Source organism: Nansenia antarctica (assembly GCF_963989245.1).
Source record: "Nansenia antarctica genome assembly, contig: SCAFFOLD_478, whole genome shotgun sequence".
NCBI lineage: Eukaryota > Metazoa > Chordata > Actinopteri > Argentiniformes > Microstomatidae > Nansenia > Nansenia antarctica.
The window spans coordinates 1-20,000 of NW_027662629.1; the positions used below are offsets into that span (position 1 = coordinate 1).

The 20,000-nt window shown below is 47.8% G+C and overlaps 2 protein-coding genes across 2 annotated transcripts; both read right to left on the minus strand.

The window, feature by feature from the left end:
• Nucleotides 1-423: 423 nt before the first annotated feature.
• Nucleotides 424-4,843, minus strand: LOC308175538 (death domain-associated protein 6-like; the record flags this gene model as incomplete). The annotated part of the gene is made up of 5 exons (XM_080551189.1): nt 4,464-4,843; nt 2,948-3,355; nt 2,119-2,250; nt 1,023-1,139; nt 424-655 (listed from the first exon to the last, which is right to left on the minus strand). Coding segments are annotated over exons 1-5 (1,216 nt in total), but the record flags the coding sequence as incomplete, so codon positions are not given.
• A 7,450-nt stretch (nt 4,844-12,293) lies between these two features.
• On the minus strand, nt 12,294-17,181 carry LOC308175536 (tapasin-like; the record flags this gene model as incomplete). Its single annotated transcript, XM_080551187.1, has 8 exons — nt 12,294-12,422; nt 13,362-13,393; nt 13,612-13,710; nt 14,110-14,433; nt 14,837-15,196; nt 15,634-15,882; nt 16,564-16,737; nt 17,142-17,181. The coding sequence occupies 8 exons, from the start codon at nt 17,179-17,181 to the stop codon at nt 12,411-12,413; spliced, it is 1,290 nt and encodes a 429-aa protein (XP_080407313.1). The 3' UTR covers nt 12,294-12,410.
• Nucleotides 17,182-20,000: the final 2,819 nt, after the last annotated feature.

Sequence of the window (20,000 nt, forward strand, 5' to 3'; positions counted from 1 at the left end):
GTGTGAGAGATCATATTTGGATTCATCAGAAATGAGCGAGGCGATGTCTGTCTGTCTCTCTCACCCTCTGTCTGTCTGTCTCTCTCACCCTCTGTCTGTCTGTCTGTCTCTCTCTCACCCTCAGTCTGTCTGTCTGTCTCTCTCTCTCTCTCTCACCCTCTGTCTGTCTGTCTGTCTCTCTCTCTCTCTCTCTTTCTCTCACCCTCTGTCTGTCTGTCTGTCTGTCTGTCTCTCTCTCTCTCTCTCTGTCTCTCCACCACCCTCTGTCTCTCTCTCTCCACCACCCTCTCTCTTTCACCCACCACCACCACCCTCTGTCTCTCTGTCTCTCTCTCATCTCACCCACCACCACCACCCTCTCTGTCTCTCTCTCTCTCCCCTCCCCCTCCCTCCCCCTCCCCCCCACCCACCCCCACTACCCACTAGGCTTGTAGGGGTCGGTGACGTGCGATCCGAAGTTGTAGATCATGTCCAGGTGACGTCTCTCCTGCAGGCGGTTGCCCGTCTCCCTGAAGGCGTCCTGGGCGATCTGGACCACCTGCTTCTTGCTCAGGGAGAGGGCGTGGCGCTCGTTGGCCCGCCGCACCTGGTCCAGGATGTCTGAGTAGTCTGGAGGGTTCAGCTGGGCGCCGGGGCTGTTGATGTAACGCTCCACCTGAGGGGGGAGGGGGAGGTTAGGGGGGAGGGAGAGGTTAGGGGGGCGGGAAGAGGGAGAGGGGGAAGGAGGGAGGGGGAGGGGAGAGGGGGAAGGAGGGGGGGGAGAGGGAGGGAGGGAGAGGGGGGGAGAGGGGGAGGGGGGGGAAGGAGGGAGGAGAGGGGGAAGGAGGGGGGGGGGAGAGAGGGAAGGAGGGAGGGGGAGAGAGGAGAGATATGCTATTTTTACTTGTTTGCTTTATGTTTTACGTAATTTGGTTGACAGGCACAATATAGGTTACTGGTTTATCTCTGGGTAGAGGGAGGGAGGGAGGGAGGGGGGGGGAGAGGTGGTTACCGTGGTTACCAGAGGATGGAGCGGGGGTTACCTTGCGGTTGATCTCGGGGTAGCGTGTGCCGCTGTAGGGGATCCTCTGCTCTATCACCCGGCCTGTCAGCGTGCTGCAGCCCTTCAGCTCACACAGCTTATCATAGATCTTTATCATCTGGAGGGGGGAGGAGGGGGGAGAGGGGGGAGATGGTGTAAGTGAGTGAGTCAGTAACTTGGTTATATTATATAAAATATGATGAATGAGAGTTAACAGAGTGAGGGCAGGCAGATGGAGCAGAGAGAGAGAGGCAGAGAGAGAGAGACAAAGGGTGAGACACAGAGAGAGAGAGAGATAAAGGGTGAGAGAGAGAGACAAAGGGTGAGACAGAGAGAGAGAGAGATAAAGGGTGAGAGAGAGAGACAAAGGGTGAGACAGAGAGAGAGAGACAAAGGGTGAGACAGAGAGAGACAAAGGGTGAGAGAGAGAGACAAAGGGTGAAGGTAGAGAGAGAGGAGGCCCCTCCCCAGAGAGAGGTCAGCTGACCTTGCGTTGGAGGAGGGAGAGAAAGAAAGAGGAAGGAGATGGTGAGTGAGTAACTTGGTTATATTATATAAAAGAATGGGAGTTAACAGAGTGAGAGCACAGAGAGAGAGAGAGAGAGAAAAAGAGACAGAGAGAGAGAGAGAGAGACAGACAGGTCAGCTGACCTTGCGTTTCAGCTTGTGAGAGAGAGAGAGAGACAGAGAGAGAGAGGGAGGTCAGCTGACCTTGCGTTTCAGCTTGTGAGAGAGAGAGAGACAGACAGACAAACAGGTCAGCTGACCTTGCGTTTCAGCTTGTGAGAGAGAGAGAGACAGACAGACAGGTCAGCTGACCTTGCGTTTCAGCTTGTGAGAGAGACAGACAGACAGACAGGTCAGCTGACCTTGCGTTTCAGCTTGTGAGAGAGAGAGAGACAGACAGACAGGTCAGCTGACCTTGCGTTTCAGCTTGTGAGAGAGACAGACAGAGAGACAGACAGACAGACAGGTCAGCTGACCTTGCGTTTCAGCTTGTGAGAGAGAGACAGACAGACAGACAGACAGACAGGTCAGCTGACCTTGCGTTTCAGCTTGTGAGAGAGAGAGAGAGACAGACAGACAGGTCAGCTGACCTTGCGTTTCAGCTTGTGCTCCTGGATGTATCCTGAGTCGTCCTCCACCAGGTCGTCCACGCTCAGCTCCATCTCCTGCAGACGCCGGATCTCTGAGTTGTACACCGTCAACAGGTTCTCCAGGTACGCAATCTGACCAGGGGAGAGGGGGAAGGAGGGAGGGGAGGGAGGGAGAGGCGGAAGGGAGGGAGGGAGGGGAGGGAGGGAGAGGGGGAAGGAGGGAGGGAGGAGGAGAGGGGGAAGGAGGGAGGGAGGGAGGGAGAGGGCATATTGCTTAGACAGGGTATCCGTGGTGTCTTGAAAAGTATTAAAAGTTGATAAATCAATTTTGGGAAAATCAAGACCCTTAATAAGTATTAAAAAGTCTTATCGCGATTTTATGAGGTCTTGAATGTTGTAGGTATTTTTCTGAATTAGAGGGTTAGGGTTACCCTCTGTCCAAAGAGTTTGAGTCCTAAACACTTTTAGTAAAAGTTATTCTTGTTGTATGATAGTGGTCTCGTCTATAGTTTGCGTCACTGACGTAAACGGTTACATCTCGAAGTGGCGGTGAGGTCTGGAAAAATATTGACAAGGTCTTTAAAAAGTCTTAGAAAGGTATTGAAATTAACCTCAAGATTCCTGTATCCTATCCTTCAGATGTGAGATGTGGTTGGGGCTAGAGGGGGTTGTGATTGGCTAGGAATGGGTTTTTCTCCATCATTCGCACCCGCAAACGTAACAATTACTCACAATCCCGTAACACAAACACCTTAAGAAAACAGACGGACAGCTACAGAACACACAGACACACGTCCCCCCCCAGCCCCCCTACCCCCGCCCTGTTCACCTGTTTCCTGGACGCCCTCTTCTTCTTCTTCATCTCCCCTTCTCCCTCTTCCTGTTTCCCCGAGGTAGACGGCTGCATGTCCTCCTCCTCCTCCTGCTTCCCTATCCTCCCCTCCCCTCCCTCCCTCTTCCTCTCCTCCTCCCTCTCCCTCTCCTCCTGGTCGGTCAGCTCCACCTTCACGGCGGCCTGCCTCCGCCTGGCCGAGTGCTGCTTGAGGACGGTGCAGAGCTCGTTGATGTAGACGAAGGTCTTGGCGCGGCTGGCCTGGGCGCGCGTCAGGCAGCGGCCCAGAGTGTTCCGGAACTCCACCGAGTCCAGGAAGTCCGGCGAGGCCTTGCCGTGCTTGGTGTGGAGGAAGGTGAGGACCTCGGGACAGTCCTGGGTGTGGGCCTGGCAGTGCTCTACGAACTGGGAGGGAGAGGGAGAGGGGGGGGGGGAGAGAGGGGGGGGAAGGAGAGAGGGGATGGGGAAGGATAGGGAGTAGGGGGGGGAAGGATAGGGAGTAGGGGGGGGGAGGATAGAGGGGGATGGAGGGATAGGGAGTAGGGGGGGAAGGATAGAGGGGATGGAGGGATAGGGAGGGGGGAGGGGGAAGGAGAGAAAGAGAGTGGGGGGAGAGAAGGAGAGTGGGTGGGGAATGAGAGGGGGAGAGAGGGAGGGAGGGAGAATGGGGAGGATAGGGGGGAAGGAGAGAGGCAGGTGGGGAACCGAAAAAGAAAATGGCATTGAGTTCAAAGTGAAGGAGAATGTTAAACTGCCAAGGACACACAGAGAGGCTGAGGCTGGCAGCAGCAGCTGTGTTGACACCTACATTACAACGGTTTATCACACGCTGCGATCTAAAGACAACAACTACAGATTACAGGGACGGACAGCCTCCCTGGAGTCACTTTTTGGGCCTTTCGTAGGGCGAGTTATCATTTCCAAATCATAAATCATGATCATTTCCAATCCATCCCCTCCCTAGCCCAAACCACCCCTCCCCTCCCTCACACCAGCCCTCCACACACCACCACTCCCCTCCCCAGCTCTCCCCACCACTCCACTCCACTCCCCACCCCTCCAAACCCCAGCCCACACCAGCCCTCCACAGACCTCCACTCCCCTCCCTAGCCCACCCTAGCCTGTCTCACCTATCCTTCCCTCCCCTCCCCTCCCCCAGCTCCCCACCCCTCCCCAGCTCCCCTCCCCAGCTCCCCCTCCCCACACCTCCACTCCCCTCCCCTCCTCAGCCCCTCTACTCCCCTCACCTCCCCTCCCCTCCCCAGCTCCCCACCCCTCCCCTCCCCAGCTCCCCTCCCCACACCTCCACTCCCCTCCCCTCCTCAGCCCTCTACTCCCCTCACCTCCCCTCCCCTCCCCTCCCCAGCTCCCCACCCCTCCCCTCCCCAGCTCCCCACCCCTCCCCTCCCCAGCTCCCCACCCCTCCCCTCCCCTCCCTCCCCTCCTCAGCCCTCTACACCCCTCCCCTCCCCAGCTCCCCACCCCTCCCCTCCCCTTCCCCACGCCTCCCCACCTCAGTATACAGCCTCTGGTTCTCAGCCTGCAGGATGTGGGTCTCCTTCTTGGCCGTGGCGAAGGGTGACTGGGTGATGTGTGTCGGGGGGGGCGGCTGGTGCTTCTTCGGAGGGGTGATGTGAGTAGGGGGGAGGGGGAGGGGCTGGTGGTTGGCGTAGGATTTGGGCTGGTAGGAGAAGGAGGAGGAGAAGGAGGAGGAGGACGAAGGCTGGGCCGTTTCTCCCTCCTCATCGTCGTCGTCGAGGATCACAATGCTGTCCATCATTCCTGCCATCAGAAAAGGGCTGATTCTCTGTGAGAGGGGAGGAGGAGGAGAAAACATCATTATGTACGTTTTTTGGGCAAAGTCTTTCTTCAAATGGTAAATGGACTGACTTACTGTACTGTATATAGCGCCTTCATCATCCAAAGCGCTTTACAACGGCCTCTCATTCACCCATTCACACACACACACCAATGGCGGCCAAGCTGCCATGCAAGGCGCCGGCCGGCCCGCTCACTGGGAGCAATTTTGGGGTTCAGTGTCTTGCCCAAGGACACTTCGACATGTGGCCAGCCGGGGCTCGAACCCCCCCTTGATCTGCCAAGCTTGCGATTGTTAGACAGAGGCTCCTCTACCTCCTGCGCCACAGCCGCCCCACTAACCATGACGTTTGTTTTAGAAGAATGCCAAGCAATCGACTCGTCAATCGATTGTTAGAATTCTGTATTTCAGCCATAGTCGGCGCCCCTGGAGCAATTACGGGTTAAGTGCCTTGCTCAAGGACACACGCAACTCCATCATGAGGCGGGGATCGAACCAGCGACCTTCCGATTGCTAGCCGGGCCCTCTCTAACCTCTAGGCTACCTTCGCCCCCTCGTTTACATCGATATTGTTTACAAACAATGAAGTCAAACAACCATATATGTTGGTTTGTGCAGTAAAACCTTTGGTTCTCACATAGGAGGCATTCATCATCAGTCACATCACTGGAGAATCAATGGGTAGTGATCACAAATGAAAATACAAATGAAATCACGGCTGTCAGAACTGCAGAGTCACTCACTACCCATCTTCCGTCGTAGACTGAAGACCCATCTCTTCGGGTTACACCTTAACTGCTCCTCCTGAGACATCTACTGCCCCCCCAGCACTGTGTCTCCTGAAGACACCCGCTTTTCCCCTCTACTGTGTCCCTAAAAACTAATATTCTCCCCTTGTACCGTTTCTCCAGTGTCTAAATATAATAAATAAAATAAAAAAGTTTAGAAGAAGGTGATAGAAGAAGGTTTTTCCTTCTATCAATGGCCCCGGGCCTGAGCTGGATTACTCTTCCTGCTACGACTGGTGGATTGATGATTCACTTGCTTAGTATTCAAATGTATTGGTTGTAAGTCGCTTTGGAATAAGGCGTCTGCTAAATGCCAAAAATGTAATGTAAAACAATTTGTGAAAATACCACCGGTCACCCGTACTATCGATCAGACTCGTGCTGGAGCTGAAGAGGATCAAATGGAATGAACAGAAGCAGCATCCTCACACTCAAAACCTGCAAAAATCTGTTTTATTGCACGAGACTTTCAGTCTTTCGTAGACCTTCGTCAGGAATACACAAGAGATCAGGGGCCGCCGTGGCTCAGGAGGTAGAGCTGCCGTCTAATGATCGGCGGTTCGAGCCCCGGCTGGCCACATGTCCGAAGTGTCCTTGGCCAAGACACTGAACCCCAAATTGCTCCCAGTGAGCGTGCCGGTGCCTTGCATGGTAGCTTGGCCGCCATTGGTGTGTGAATGTGTGTGTGTGAACGGGTGAATGAGAGGCCGTTGTAAAGCGCTTGGTATGTAAAGGCACTATATAAGTGCAGTCTAGGGGTGGGCATCGACGATCGATAATTGATCGATAAGGATCTTGGTCGATCACAAAATATTTTTTTTTTTTTTTTTTGGTGATCGACCAAATGTTTTATTTTGTGATCGACCAAGATCCTTATCGATCAATTATCGATCAATTATCGATCGTCGATGCCCACCCCTAGTGCAGTCCATTTACCATTTAGATCGACAAACGGAAATGACAAGACCGAACCGATCTGACCGATTCCAAATTGTGTGACATTAATACAGTCTTGTTTTCTTTCTTTTTTAAACAAACAAACATTTTAATTGGTGAAAAGCACTGCTGTTACAATGTGCTCTGTGAGTGCACAGCCTTAAGCACTACAAATCAGGTGCTATTGGCTTCGCTCCAATGTTTTTGGTTAACACAACATTAGATGGCCCTCTCTGAAGACATGCCCTAGTTACACACGAAGGTGTGGCCTAGTTTACATAGATATCCTGCAATTATGCAGCATTGCTATTGCACTGTCTGCACTGCAGACTAACACTTATCCGAATAAAACATAATTGCAAAACATAATTATCCCAAAGAATAACATGTTATCTATGGCTCACTGTCCACGACACCAGTATCGACCTGGGTCACTACTACTACATCCATATAACGTTTCTAATCAATGACTTTTGGTTTCGATATATTCCTAGTACACCTCACAGATTTAACCACCAACCAGTCAGAAATATGACCAGTTTTCAACTTCAATAAACTCCTTATTCCGTGCCTATACTAGTAGTAATAGTAATAGTAATAGTAATAGTAGTAGTAGCAGTAGCAGTAGCAGTAGTAGCAGTAGCAGGAGCAGTAGCAGTAGTAGTAGTAGTAGTAGTAGTAGTAGTAGTAGTAGTAGTAGTAGTAGCAGCAGTAGCAGTAGCAGTAGTAGTAGTAGTAGTAGTAGGAGCAGTAGCAGTAGTAGTAGTAGTAGTAGCAGTAGTAGCAGTAGTAGCAGTAGTAGCAGTAGTAGCAGTAGTAGTAGTAGTAGTAGCAGTAGTAGCAGTAGTAGCAGTAGTAGTAGTAGTAGTAGCAGTAATATTTTTAATTAATTAATTAATTAAATAATAATTTTGCCATTTAGCAGACGCTTTTAATCCAAAGTGCTGGGGCGCCACCCCCACCTTCACTTCCTAGTTGCGACTTGTAAACGTTTTTTTAAAAATAAACATTGTTTATTCACAAAATGCGGCTGATATTCTGTCGGCGCCTATCAGCATTCATTAAAAATCCTCCAATACAATAAACATTGTATCTGTGTGTGTGTAAAATTCACTGTGAAAATACATAGGGGAGGAGTCGGGACGCCGGCCGAATGCAAGTCTATGGCACTGCAAATACTTTTGGCTTACACGTGAGCTGTAGCAGCGCTCCAATTGGCTGTCTCCTATTTCTCGGTAGGAGAAAAAAAAATTGTGAGCATGCGCAGATTATAGGCTTATCTAGGCTGCAGCCTAGGGCCACTACCACTAGGGGTAGTAAACATTTAAAAATGCGTGAATAACCCTGAATATCCGGTTGTTAAGTCTGATGTCAAACGTGACGTTTTGCAATTTCCGGGTCTAAACCAGAAATTCTCCGCACCAGAGTACCAGTGTACTACAGCGGTAGAATGACAGTTTAATCGTTTTTTAGACTCGGATCTATGAATACAACAAGGGACACAGCACTTTCCCGTTTTCTCCATATTGTCAGGGTATTTGAGCCTCGGAAAAGCGCTATATAAATATAATGAATTATTATTATTATTGCGGCATTTCGAAGACAGCGCCTCAGCCAACGTTGTACCCGGAAACACGTCGCGACTTAACAACCGATATTCGGACAGACAACAGGAGAGGACAGCAATAGAGAGACAGACAACAGGAGAGGACAGCAACAGAGAGACAGACAACAGGAGAGGACAGCAACAGAGAGACAGACAACAGGAGAGGAGAGCAACAGAGAGACAGACAACAGGAGAGGAGAGCAACAGAGAGACAGACAACAGGAGAGGACAGCAACAGAGAGACAGACAACAGGAGAGGACAGCAACAGAGAGACAGACAACAGGAGAGGAGAGCAACAGAGAGACAGACAACAGGAGAGGACAGCAACAGAGAGACAGACAACAGGAGAGGACAGCAACAGAGAGACAGACAAGAGGAGAGGACAGCAACAGAGAGACAGACAACAGGAGAGGAGAGCAACAGAGAGACAGACAACAGGAGAGGACAGCAACAGAGAGACAGACAAGAGGAGAGGACAGCAACAGAGAGACAGACAACAGGAGAGGAGAGCAACAGAGAGACAGACAACAGGAGAGGAGAGCAACAGAGAGACAGACAACAGGAGAGGAGAGCAATAGAGACAGAACTGAGGTGAGGTCAGCAACAGAGATAGTTCAGGATGATAACAAACAGTTCAGTATGACAGAGACAACTAATAGAAAGACAACAGTATGATTATAGAGTTTACATGTTCAAGGAAATATTGTATGATAATAGAAAGGTACACTTTAATTTAATTAAAGAAGTAACAAAGAACACATTTATTATCACAATTGCATTGTGTTCCATGTCTTTCTCCATTTGAATAAATAATGCCTAGTTGAATGGCTAAACAAGACAACTGTCTGGACAGTACTATATACAGTATATTCTCATGCTAAAATCGACTGTAAATCCAGATTTTAAAGTTGATATTCTTCCCCGTGGAGCATGCCCCCATAACCTGTGCCCCACCCCACATGTTTAGCACCTGCCGCCACTGCTGCCACTACTACTATCATGGTCAGTACTTAGCCATGTAACAGTCCCGCGTAAAAGGAAGTCAATTGTCAGACGCAACAAAAGCTTTGCAGCCTGTCTGTCTGTCCAGGCTAACAGCTGACTCGCTGCTTCTGTCACTGAAGCTTCACTGAGCTGTTCAGACCCCGGTGGTTCATCTCTGCCTGGTTCTGTTCTGGTTGTTGAGTGACTCTCTCTGGCGTCAGTCTCACTGACACAGCGGCTAAGCTAACTGGCTAACTGGCTAACTCCACCTAAACACCATTGTTAGCCTACAGTTAGCAGCTAGCTCGCAAGTTAGCCGCCTAACGGGGGAGACAGATGTTATTACCGTTAAAGTGTCATATATAATATATATTACTATAGTGTAATATTTATGTGTTAATGAGTTAGTGATGTTACCAGACAAGGTTAGCGGGGTGTTAGTAAACCAAAACAAGGCCAGTTGGTGACTGAAAGATTTGTCAACTTACGCGCTAGGAGACCCGTCGACCCGACCCACTTTGACTGCCTCGGGCAACATCCGAGCTTTCCATTGGCTGCTGTCTCCGCGTCGCTCAGTAACGCCGTCGCTCATTGGCCGTTGGACTTTCTTGACCACTCTGAGAGATCTTTCCCACTGGCTGTTATTCGTCACCCCTGTTTGGTGTTAAGGTGGCCTCAGAGAGATGTTTATTTTGTTATTCTCACGTATGTTAAATTCATCTTTGAGGAAGTGTCTGCTTTATGACGTGATGGGGGAGGTTGATACGGAGGTTACGTTTTTGCAATAGTCACGTGACAATGACGTCCGAAATCCGAAGCCTGGGTTTGGTCCCGAGGGGTGTGAACACATGTCTTGCTCCTGGACCGATGGTTCAGATGTCTGTTTCAGTGTTGTTGGGGGCCAAACGTATATAATATCTATGAAAGCCGACCTTTCACTGAACGAATAGCTGGCCTGGCACCATTCTGTGTTAGAAGTCTTCTATGAGTGGCCTGGGGAGGTCCAGTGGTCCAGCACCGCGGTCTACATTGCACACATCATGCCCGTGTCGGCATGGGTTCTAATCCGGCCCATGCCCTGCTGACGTGCCCTCTCTCTCTCTCTCTCTCTCCCTTCTTCTCCTTACTTTCCTGTCTGTCTTCACTCTATCTGTCCAATAAAATAAAAAATATGAGTGGGACTGCCCCATTTAGAAGAAAAGAAAAACCGTTACAAATTTAAATAAGTATTTTTGGACAGCCCTAAAGGTGGAAGGTCGAGCGCCAGTGTCATGACACCTCGTGTCGTGAGTTTAGAATGATAAGGTTCTATCTCCGTTTAGGGCATTTCAGAGATATTGAGCGTCAAAGTTTTTACATTCCATTATGTTTGGGTCATTCTTTTACGGTGCCATTTGGACTTAAATTGAAAAATAAATAAATTGTTGATTTATCTATATTTTAATGTTCTATTATATAAAGGACATATCTAGCTTGCTGAAAAACATAGTGGTCGAGCTCCGGCACCTACATTTTATTTTATTTAGAATACCCTCTGTAGTTGAATAGGGCGAGTGTCTCCAGAACAGAGTGGACACATAACAGGGTGGACACTAACAGGGTGGACATTTTGAGTTAAAGTTAGCCTTTAGCCTGCCTGTGTTAGCATAATGCCTAGAATGACCATGAATACTTGATGAGGAATCTAATTTGCACTAAATACTTTTTTGGAAATTATTCAATTTGATTGATCTCCTCAATATTTAGGCATAACAGGGTGGACACGTTATGGTCAACCACATTAAACTCACTGGATAAAAACATAAAAATCAGATGGTAAAAGAGGTAGAAAATCACACAGCTTACCACATTTGAAATCCCCTCCACTGATGTGATGTCACCTCATGAGAGTGATGTGATTGAGAAATATGGTTTTCTTTTAAAAGGGACATTAACAGGGTGGACAGTGATCGCAGGGACAAGCAATATTGTAAGCAAAACCTTAATTTTTTGTACAAAATAAAAAAAATGGATAAAAACTATATTTGATTTCAATAGATATTGATCAGGAAAATGAAATAATAATATATTTGGAAATGTATATGTTTTTAATAGTTATTTTTTGGATTGAAGTTGAATGAACAACACTGGGGACATCCCAAATCCCATGCAAAATCAAATGTACATCTTTAACCAAAGCTTTTAAAATGTAGAAAACAACAACTTAGAAGCCCATATCATTGTATTCATAATAAATAACAATTGACTATACATGAAAAACCTAATGGAATTAGTATTTGTCCAAATTTAGACAAAATACAACATGATTTAGTACTGGGGACGGAAAAGGCACCGTATTTAAAAATGACCCTTTTGTGAGATGGAACCTTTGTATTTTATTAATTACTAACTCAAAAAATGTCAACATTTTTAAAATAACACCACACAGGCATTAATAAACACCTAATGGATCAGATTATGTAAAAAACTAAATTTTGATAGAACCTTATAATTCTAACGTCACGACCGGCCGGGTATCGAACCCCCAGTAGCCCATGAATGGTCCAGTGACTCCAGTCGTCATCAATTACTTATCGTAAATTAGCAATAATCTATTTTAATGTCATTACAGCATTAATATTAAAGCAATGCGTGCAGAAAGACAAGGGCCAAACTTAAAGTACAGCCAATTAATTTATTGATTTATTACTGTTACATCCAATGATAGACTCAATTATGATCCAAATATTAACATAACGTCATCACTCCACAGTAGAGCCACAAAAGGCATGAAAAACTATTTAAACAATCTATGAAGCATCCGGAAAACAACACAGAATGAGAAAAACATATGTACAGTACAGAGACTTAAACTGAATAAGTTTTACCACTTACTACAATTACATTTACCACTTAAACCCGTCTTTTTATAATTGCCTTTAAATGACTAAATAATTAAATTGTGATTATGTAATGATTGGAGCACTTTGAGCTGCAACAAAAAAATAACAAAAAGTTATTATTACAACACAAACTACATTGTAATCACCAACAGTGCAGTGCAGTGCTGCAACTTCTTTCAATATTGTATTGTATCAGTCCATCCAAAAATATTTTTAATAGTTATTTTTAACAATGACAGTTGGGACTGGCTGTAAAGACTACATTCTCCAGAGGACATTCTGGGTTCATTCACACATCTTCATGTCAGCTGCCGTCAAAAACTCAATCTCTCCGTTAAGGTGCATTTTCTTCTGTGATGTCACGTGTCGTACCACAGACCGTATCATTTTACTGCCAGTTTCATTGCCAGGCCACGGTTCCATGGTACATCTGGTCGCGTCTTTTCAGTTCTTTTTCTGTAAATGAGAAAGCATAAGGACAAGCCTCGTGTGAAGTAACAACCCACCACACAGCCAGGAAACGCACTTAACTCACTAATTCGGTTGTTAAGTCTGACGTCAAACGTGACGTTTAGCAATTTCCGGGTCCAAACCAGAAATCCCCTGCACCAGAGTATGAATGAATTAATGGTCTTTATTGTACCAGTGTATTACAGTGTATTACAGCGGTAGAATGACAGTTCAATCGTTTTTTAGACTGGGATCTATGCATACAACAAGGGACGCAGCACGTTTTTCCCATATTTGTCAGGGTCTTTGAGCCTCGGAAAAGCGCTATATAAATATAATGAATTATTATTATAACTGAGGCATTTCGAAGAGAGCGCCTCAGCCAACTTTGGACCCGGAAACACGTCACGACTTAACAACCTAATAGGAACTTAACGATACACTCAACTCATGATTCGATACAATTCACAATACTGTGTTCGCGACACGGTTCACGATACGATTTTCTCACTTTTTTTTTTCTTTTCTTTTTTTACAAAATGAGATTGCAGACAAATGAAACTATCTCTGAGAATCGCTTCTTATTTCTGAGGTATGTGAATGCATAGAGCGCCCTCTGAGCGTAGATATAGCGCCCTCTGAGCGTAGATATAGCGCCCTCTGAGCGTAGATGGAGCGCCCTCTGCTGTTTAAAAAGAGTATCGCGATTCATTTTTCATCTCACCGTTTTGAATGGTCACATATTTGTGACTAACTGCCAAATAATTCCGGAACACTCAGCACCTTCCAAGTGGTGTTTACCTAGCAACAACACTCTGATTGGCTAGAACATATGAAGCATCATCATTTATGCATTTTTGGTGAAATAAAGTCACCCTTGGCACTCTCGAAAGTTGACAGTTTGGCACTGAATGAGTTAAATTACATTTACGAAAAGACAATTACCTTCTGTTCAGTGTCGTCAGCGTGATCAGAGCCTACGCAAAGCCAAGAAAAGGTCAAACGTTATTAGAGACACAAAAACAAATGCATACTTTGAATAGTGACAGACAGATCCTTTATTACTACAAAACAATTGACACACTTTGATATTTGAATATTTTTCTATTTTACTGTTTTACTGACCCTGGCTCCCTTGTGAAAGAGACATCGGGCCTGGTTGGATAAATGTTAAATAAACAAAAGGATAGTTTACCAGAGCTGAACGTCCAAGAGAAGACCTTGATCAGTCCATACAGCCCCAGCGCCACGGCAACCATCGCCATGGAGTCCTCAATGGAAGGTGCACTGACTCCTGATAGGGAGAGAGATTCAGAAATCCACTTTTAAATCCCACCTCAAAACCTACCTGTTCTCCCATGCACACAACCTCCCCTACCCCTAACCCATCTCCCCTAACCCTGCCACCCCCCCCCCCCCCTGGACATGCATACAACCTCCCCTACCTCTAACCCATCTCCCCTAACCCTGCCCCCCCCCATCCCCCCCTGGACATTGCTGTGTTAATTGTTCCCTGTGCCTGTTTGTTAACTCTGTGTTCGATGTGCTCATGTTATCTGTTGCTTGTTGTTTCTGTGTTTTCTGTTTTTTTCCCATATTGTCAGCGTCTTTAAGCCCCGGAAAAGCGCTATATAAATACAATGAATTATTATTATTATCATTATTAACGGAGGGACTGTCCACAACGTCTCACCGATGACACTGAGGGTGACGCTGGCCCGCCTGGTGCCCCCGGGGTGCACGGCCACGCAGGTGACCTCCCCGCCCCGCCCCAGGTCCAGTCGGGCCGGGTCCAGCGCCAGGCGAGTGTCCTGGCTGTAGGTGCCGTCGTAGGCCTGCCTGTGTCCCGTCAGCCCCCCCTCCCCCAGGCTCCTGGTGGTGCCGTCCGCCCCCGTGAACTCCCAGCCCAGCTCCAGGGAGAGGGGGGAGAACCCAGACGCCTCGCACTGGACCACCACCACCTGGCCCGGGAGGGAGAGGGGCAGAGGGGAGGGGTAGAGGGAGAGGGAGGGAGGCTCTGAGAGGAAGAGGGAGGAAGAGAGGGGGGAGATAGAGGGGTTAGGGTTAAAGAGGTGGTGGGATGGGGGGGGGGGTGGGGGGAGGCGGTAGAAGAGGATGATGCATATACATTTGGTATGCCGAGAACGTGTGTGTGTGTGTGTGTGTGTGTGTGTGTCACAGTATGACACAGTAGCTTTGTCAGTGTGTGAGATTCTACATATCTATCACCCTCTCTCTCTCTCTCTACTGTATCTCTCTCTCTCCCTCCCCCCCTTCCTCTGCCTCTTTCTCCCTCCCTCGCGTTCTCTCTGTCCCTCCCTCTCACATGCATTGTAAAATAAATAAATAAATAATAATAATAATAATAATAATAATAATAAAATAAAATAATTGTTGGTTATAACTTGCGCAATCCTCACCCACGATCTCCAGGTCGATGGCCACCTGGGCCAGCAGGTAGGGGAAGTAGACGGTGCAGATGTACGTCCCAGAATGCCGCACCTGAGCTTCCTGCAGGATCAACGAGGCGTTTCCTGTCTGGTGCAGGGAGGCGAAGTCAAGCCCCGCCCCTTCCTCCTGGCTCTCGGCCAACCGGTCGCTCTTACCGTCGTAGGCCAGAACCAGACGCCCGTCGCCCCTGAACTGGTACCTCCACTCCATGGAGAAGCCCGCCCCGGAGAGAGGGGAGGACGGGTCCACCCAGAACCCGCAGTCCAGAACCACCGGCTCCCCTAGTCTGGACTGCACCTTGGCTGTTCTGCTGGACACACTCAGAACCACTGAGAGAGAGGGGGGGGGGGGAGAGAGAGAGAGGGGGGGAAGAGGAAGGAGAGAGAGAGAGGGGGGGGGGAAGGAGAGAGAGGAAGAGGGGGGGAGAGAGAGAGAGGGGGGGGGGAGAGAGAGGAGAGAGAGCGATTAGACGATCACACTACGACAATGTAACCCTGTCCTCCGATTTCTACCTCCACCCTCCTCCCCATCCCTCCATCCCCTCTCCCCATCCACTCTCTTCCCCATCCCTCCATCCCCTCTCTCCTTCCCCTCCCCCTCCCCATCCCCCACTCCCCCATCCCTCTCTCCCTCCCCCTCCCTCCCTCTCTCCTTCCCTGTTCTTTACCCTCAGGCTCCTTGCTGCCTCCCATCTCTCTCCTCCCCCTCTCCCCATCCACTCTCTCCCCCATCCCTCCCTCCCCCTCTCCCTCCCCTGGTTCCTCACCCTCAGGCTCCTTGCTGCCGGCGGGGGCTCTCAGGATGTTGGACAGCACCAGGCCTCCGTCCACGCCACGCAGGGCCGTGGCGTACCAGTCGGCCTGCAGGTAGGCGGGGCTCCGGCCGGCGGTGGTCAGCGGCTCCACCCATTGGACGACGGAGGGCTGGGGCGTGAAGGGGTTCACCTCGCACTGGGGCTTCAGCACAGCGCCCTCCGGAGGCAGGAGGGAGGACTGGCAGAACGTGGCGGCCGGGTCTGGAGAGAGAGAGAGAGAGAGAGAGAGAGAGATGAGAGAGAGAGAGAGGGATGAGAGAGAGAGGGAGGGGAGAAGAAGAGAGAGAGAGAGGGATGGGAGAAGAAGAGAGAGAGGGATGAGAGAAGACGAGAGAAAGAGGGAGAGGGATGAGAGAGTATGTTTTTAGTCGTAAGTCCTAACCCCCCCTGACTAACGTACAACATGTCTCTAACGAGTGTCGAAATAATTTCGGGGGACATTTATTTGGAATTTATTTGCGAAAATGTATCGGGAGGCCAGTGGAGGTAGAAATCGGAGGACGAGCTGAGTTGTAATGCAAAACCATTCAGTCAAGGCCTAACATGAGATAAAGACGACATTGTTTATTTATTAATTTATTGATATATATACCGGTACAGGGTTCACACAGGTCCTTGAAATCCTTGAAAGTTTGTGAATTTGAGAAAAAGAAATCAAGGTCTTAAAAAAGTTTTTGAAAATAGACCTGGGTCATTGAAAGTACTTGAATTCCCCTCTCTCTCTCTCTCTCTCTCTCTCTCTCTAAATTGTTCTTATATATAACAAGTTCTTTTACGTCAGTTCTGTCTCAAAGCCGTGTTGGGTCCTTGAATTTAAGGGAATTGAGTCTCTAAAGTCCTTGAAAAGGTGCTTCAGCAGGTGTGGGAACCATTATTACTGACCTGTGACAAAAAATACTCTTTCCGGGTCGACGTCTGTCAGTGGTCTCTGTGGTCCAGATCCCTGGCCGTCCGCCGTGGTTCTGACGTGGAGGAGAGACTTCTCCTGGCTCATGGCCAGACCCGGCTTCTCCTGGATGAACCAGCAGTCCAGAACCGGACAGGTCGCTCCATAGACTAAGAGAGTGGGGGGGAGGGAAGGAGAATGGGGGGGGGGGGGAGGGAGGGAGTGGGGGGGAAGGAGGGAGAGAGTGTGGGGGAGGTAGGAAGAGAGAGAAAGACAGAGAGTGTGGGGAGAGAGAGAATGGGTGGGAGGAGAGAGGGGGGGAGAAAAGGAGAGAGTGGGGGGGAGGAGATAGAGAAAGCGAGGGAGGGGGAGAGAGAGAGAGAGGGGGGAGGAGACCAGGACAGAGGAAGGGGGGGAGGGAGAGAGAGAGAGGATGATAGAACAGAAAGTTGTGTGAATAACACTGAAGAACAATGTTGTGTTGTACAATACCGTCAAAATATTGTCAACACACATTAACTGCCTTTAAATGAATGCCGTGAGTCACACTTTTTACTGAGTATAGTCCTTATACCCTGGATGTAGTCTATGGGCCAGGGGAAGCCGTCATCCATGGTTAAGAGTTGTTTAAACAGCCACTACTAACTTCAGCTAACTTAAGCATGATGGGGGTAAGTCCATTATGTTCAATATTAGTGGCCAAATCACCTTGAAAGAACTACCAACCAAGCCAATAGTCAAGTTCATTTGAGCTCATTTGGCCATGATGGGATTTTAAATTGTGTTTACTTCCCCTTATCCCCATCGTGTTCTTAAAGTTAGTTAAAGTTAGTTAAGGTTAGTTAAGGTTAGTTAAGGTTAGTTAAAGTTAGTTAAGGTTAGTTAAGGTTAGTTAAGGTTAGTCGTGGCTGTTTAAACAACTGTGAAGGACTACAGTTTCTCATATATGAGGTGTAAACAAGTGATCTTATGAATAGGGAGAGGAAACACATGTCTCGTGTTGATATGACAGTAGTATTCGTGATACAAGAGTACGCTAAGCAATTTATACATGTTTACAAGAGACATTATAATGCTGCTCACTTACCGTGCAAGAAGGAATTCAACACGAGCAACAAGGACAGCTTGGAAACTGTAGAAATATTGGCCATGGCAGCTGATGACGACCTTGTCTTTAACTATTCTGGCGCAGTCTGGAGTGTGAAACACACTAATGTAATTGTAATGTAAGAATATTATTATGAGTGATTTCGGAGTTCCCCTAAACTGGCTGAAACGTTTCTTTCACTTTCATTTTCCTCGTCCGTCCCTGGTCATGCGCATACAGCCAACCTGCAGAGCTTTTAAGATCTTGTTAAGACAATGTATTGGACTTGAACTTGAATAACATAAATATGTGACAGTAGTAATAGTCAAAGTGTTCACGCATGAACCATGTATTTGTATTTGCACACCCTCGTCCATGCGGAAGGCGCTGCGACGTCGTTATTTTTCCGACTTTCACGCAGCTGCGATGTGTTCCTCTTACCACCAGGTGGCGCCACTGCCACGAAGTCTAAGCGTGTGTTATATCTTATTATATCTGCTCTCGTCACTTGATTTCTTGGAAATCAGAAGTTTACGGCTTCACAACAAGTCTGTTTTTCATTCTTCGTTTTGATTATGCTACTTTACCGGTATGGTTCAGGTCATAATTGAGTGAAACATAATTGCATAACGGTGCATAATTGAATAGTTGTTTTGTTACATTTTTATAGCACATTGTATGTAACAATGACTTATGAAAAGAGACAACATACATGTGAGAATTGAAAATTAGAATAACATTTCATTTTAAACTTTTTAAAAACTTTTAAACTTAAACTTTTAAACTTTTTTTAAATTCAAAAGCTCGTGTCTCACACATATTCTGATTTTTTATTTTATTTTTTTTTACTGCCTAACTAATCTGTTTGTATTTGTTTATTTGTAAAGGGAGAGATGGTGTTTCAACGCCTGGTAGAAACCTGTTAAACTGAATCCTACCTGGCAACAGATGACACATTTTGGCCGGCGGACACTAATATTATCATGACAGTACCCTATAGAAAGGTTAGGCTTTGTATCGCACCTAAAACAATGTACGCATACATGCACTTTATTACTATATTATATAATATAATATATATAATAATTATACTAAGTGATGTTATATATTTCAGTTGATTTAACACACATGGCTGTCTGACTCTACACACTATCTATAGATAAATCTACATCCCAACCTACCAGGGAGGCTGGTGGAGGTAGAAAAGGGAGGCCAGGCTCATCCTAAAGCATGGAACGGAACCAGGAATGGTATCAAACACACCACCACACCTAATTCTGCTCTATATGCATTACAATGAGCCAGTCCTCCCATTTCTACCTCCACCGGCCTTCCCCGCAACCCACAGTCTCTAAGCCCTGTGAACTGTGGTTTCAGGACCCTGGACAGCACCCCACAAAGACACTGTGTGGACCCCATTAAAACACGAGCAACATAAGACACTGCTTTAGACCCAGTAAAGATGCGGCGGAACACACCACCACACCTAATTCTGCTCTATATGCATTACAATGAGCCAGTCCTCCCATTTCTACCTCCACCGGCCTTCCCCGCAACCCACAGTCTCTAAGCCCTGTGAACTGTGGTTTCAGGACCCTGGACAGCACCCCACAAAGACACTGTGTGGACCCCATTAAAACACGAGCAACATAAGACACTGCTTTAGACCCAGTAAAGATGCGGCGGCTGTGGCGCAGGAGGTAGAGCCGGTGTCTAATGATCGCAAGGTTGGCAGATCGGCGGTTTGAGCCCCGGCTGGCCACGTGTCGAGGTGTCCTTGGGCAAGACACTGAACCCTGAATTGCTCCCAATGAGCGGGCCGGCCGGTGCCTTGCATGGTAGCTTGCCGCCATTGGCGTGTGAATGTGTGTGTGAATGGGTGAATGAGAGGCCGTTGTAAAGCGCTTTGGAATAGGGCGCTATATAAGTCAGTCCATTTACCATTAAAGATGCTAGCAACATAAGAGACATAGACTCACGCTCACCTGATCTGTGTTGTAGACTATATCGGCACTGGAGATGAGTTCAAATAATCTAAACATATTTCTGTACAGTCCTGTATATTTCTATACTCACACACGTCACGCACGCACACACGTCACGCACACACACAGAGATACACGTCACACACGCACGCACACACTCTAGGTGGTGAGTGTTCCATAACTGTTTGTCAGTTGGTGGTTTAAACACGGAGAGCTTCAGGTACGACAGTAGTCAGGTGACATGTATGAATCTCTTTATTTAGTTTGGTTGGATACAATGTTGTTCAATGAGGAGGAGTCACAGTGTGTGTGTGTGTGTGTGTGTGTGTGTGTGTGTGTGGAGGCTGTCAGTGTGTGTGTG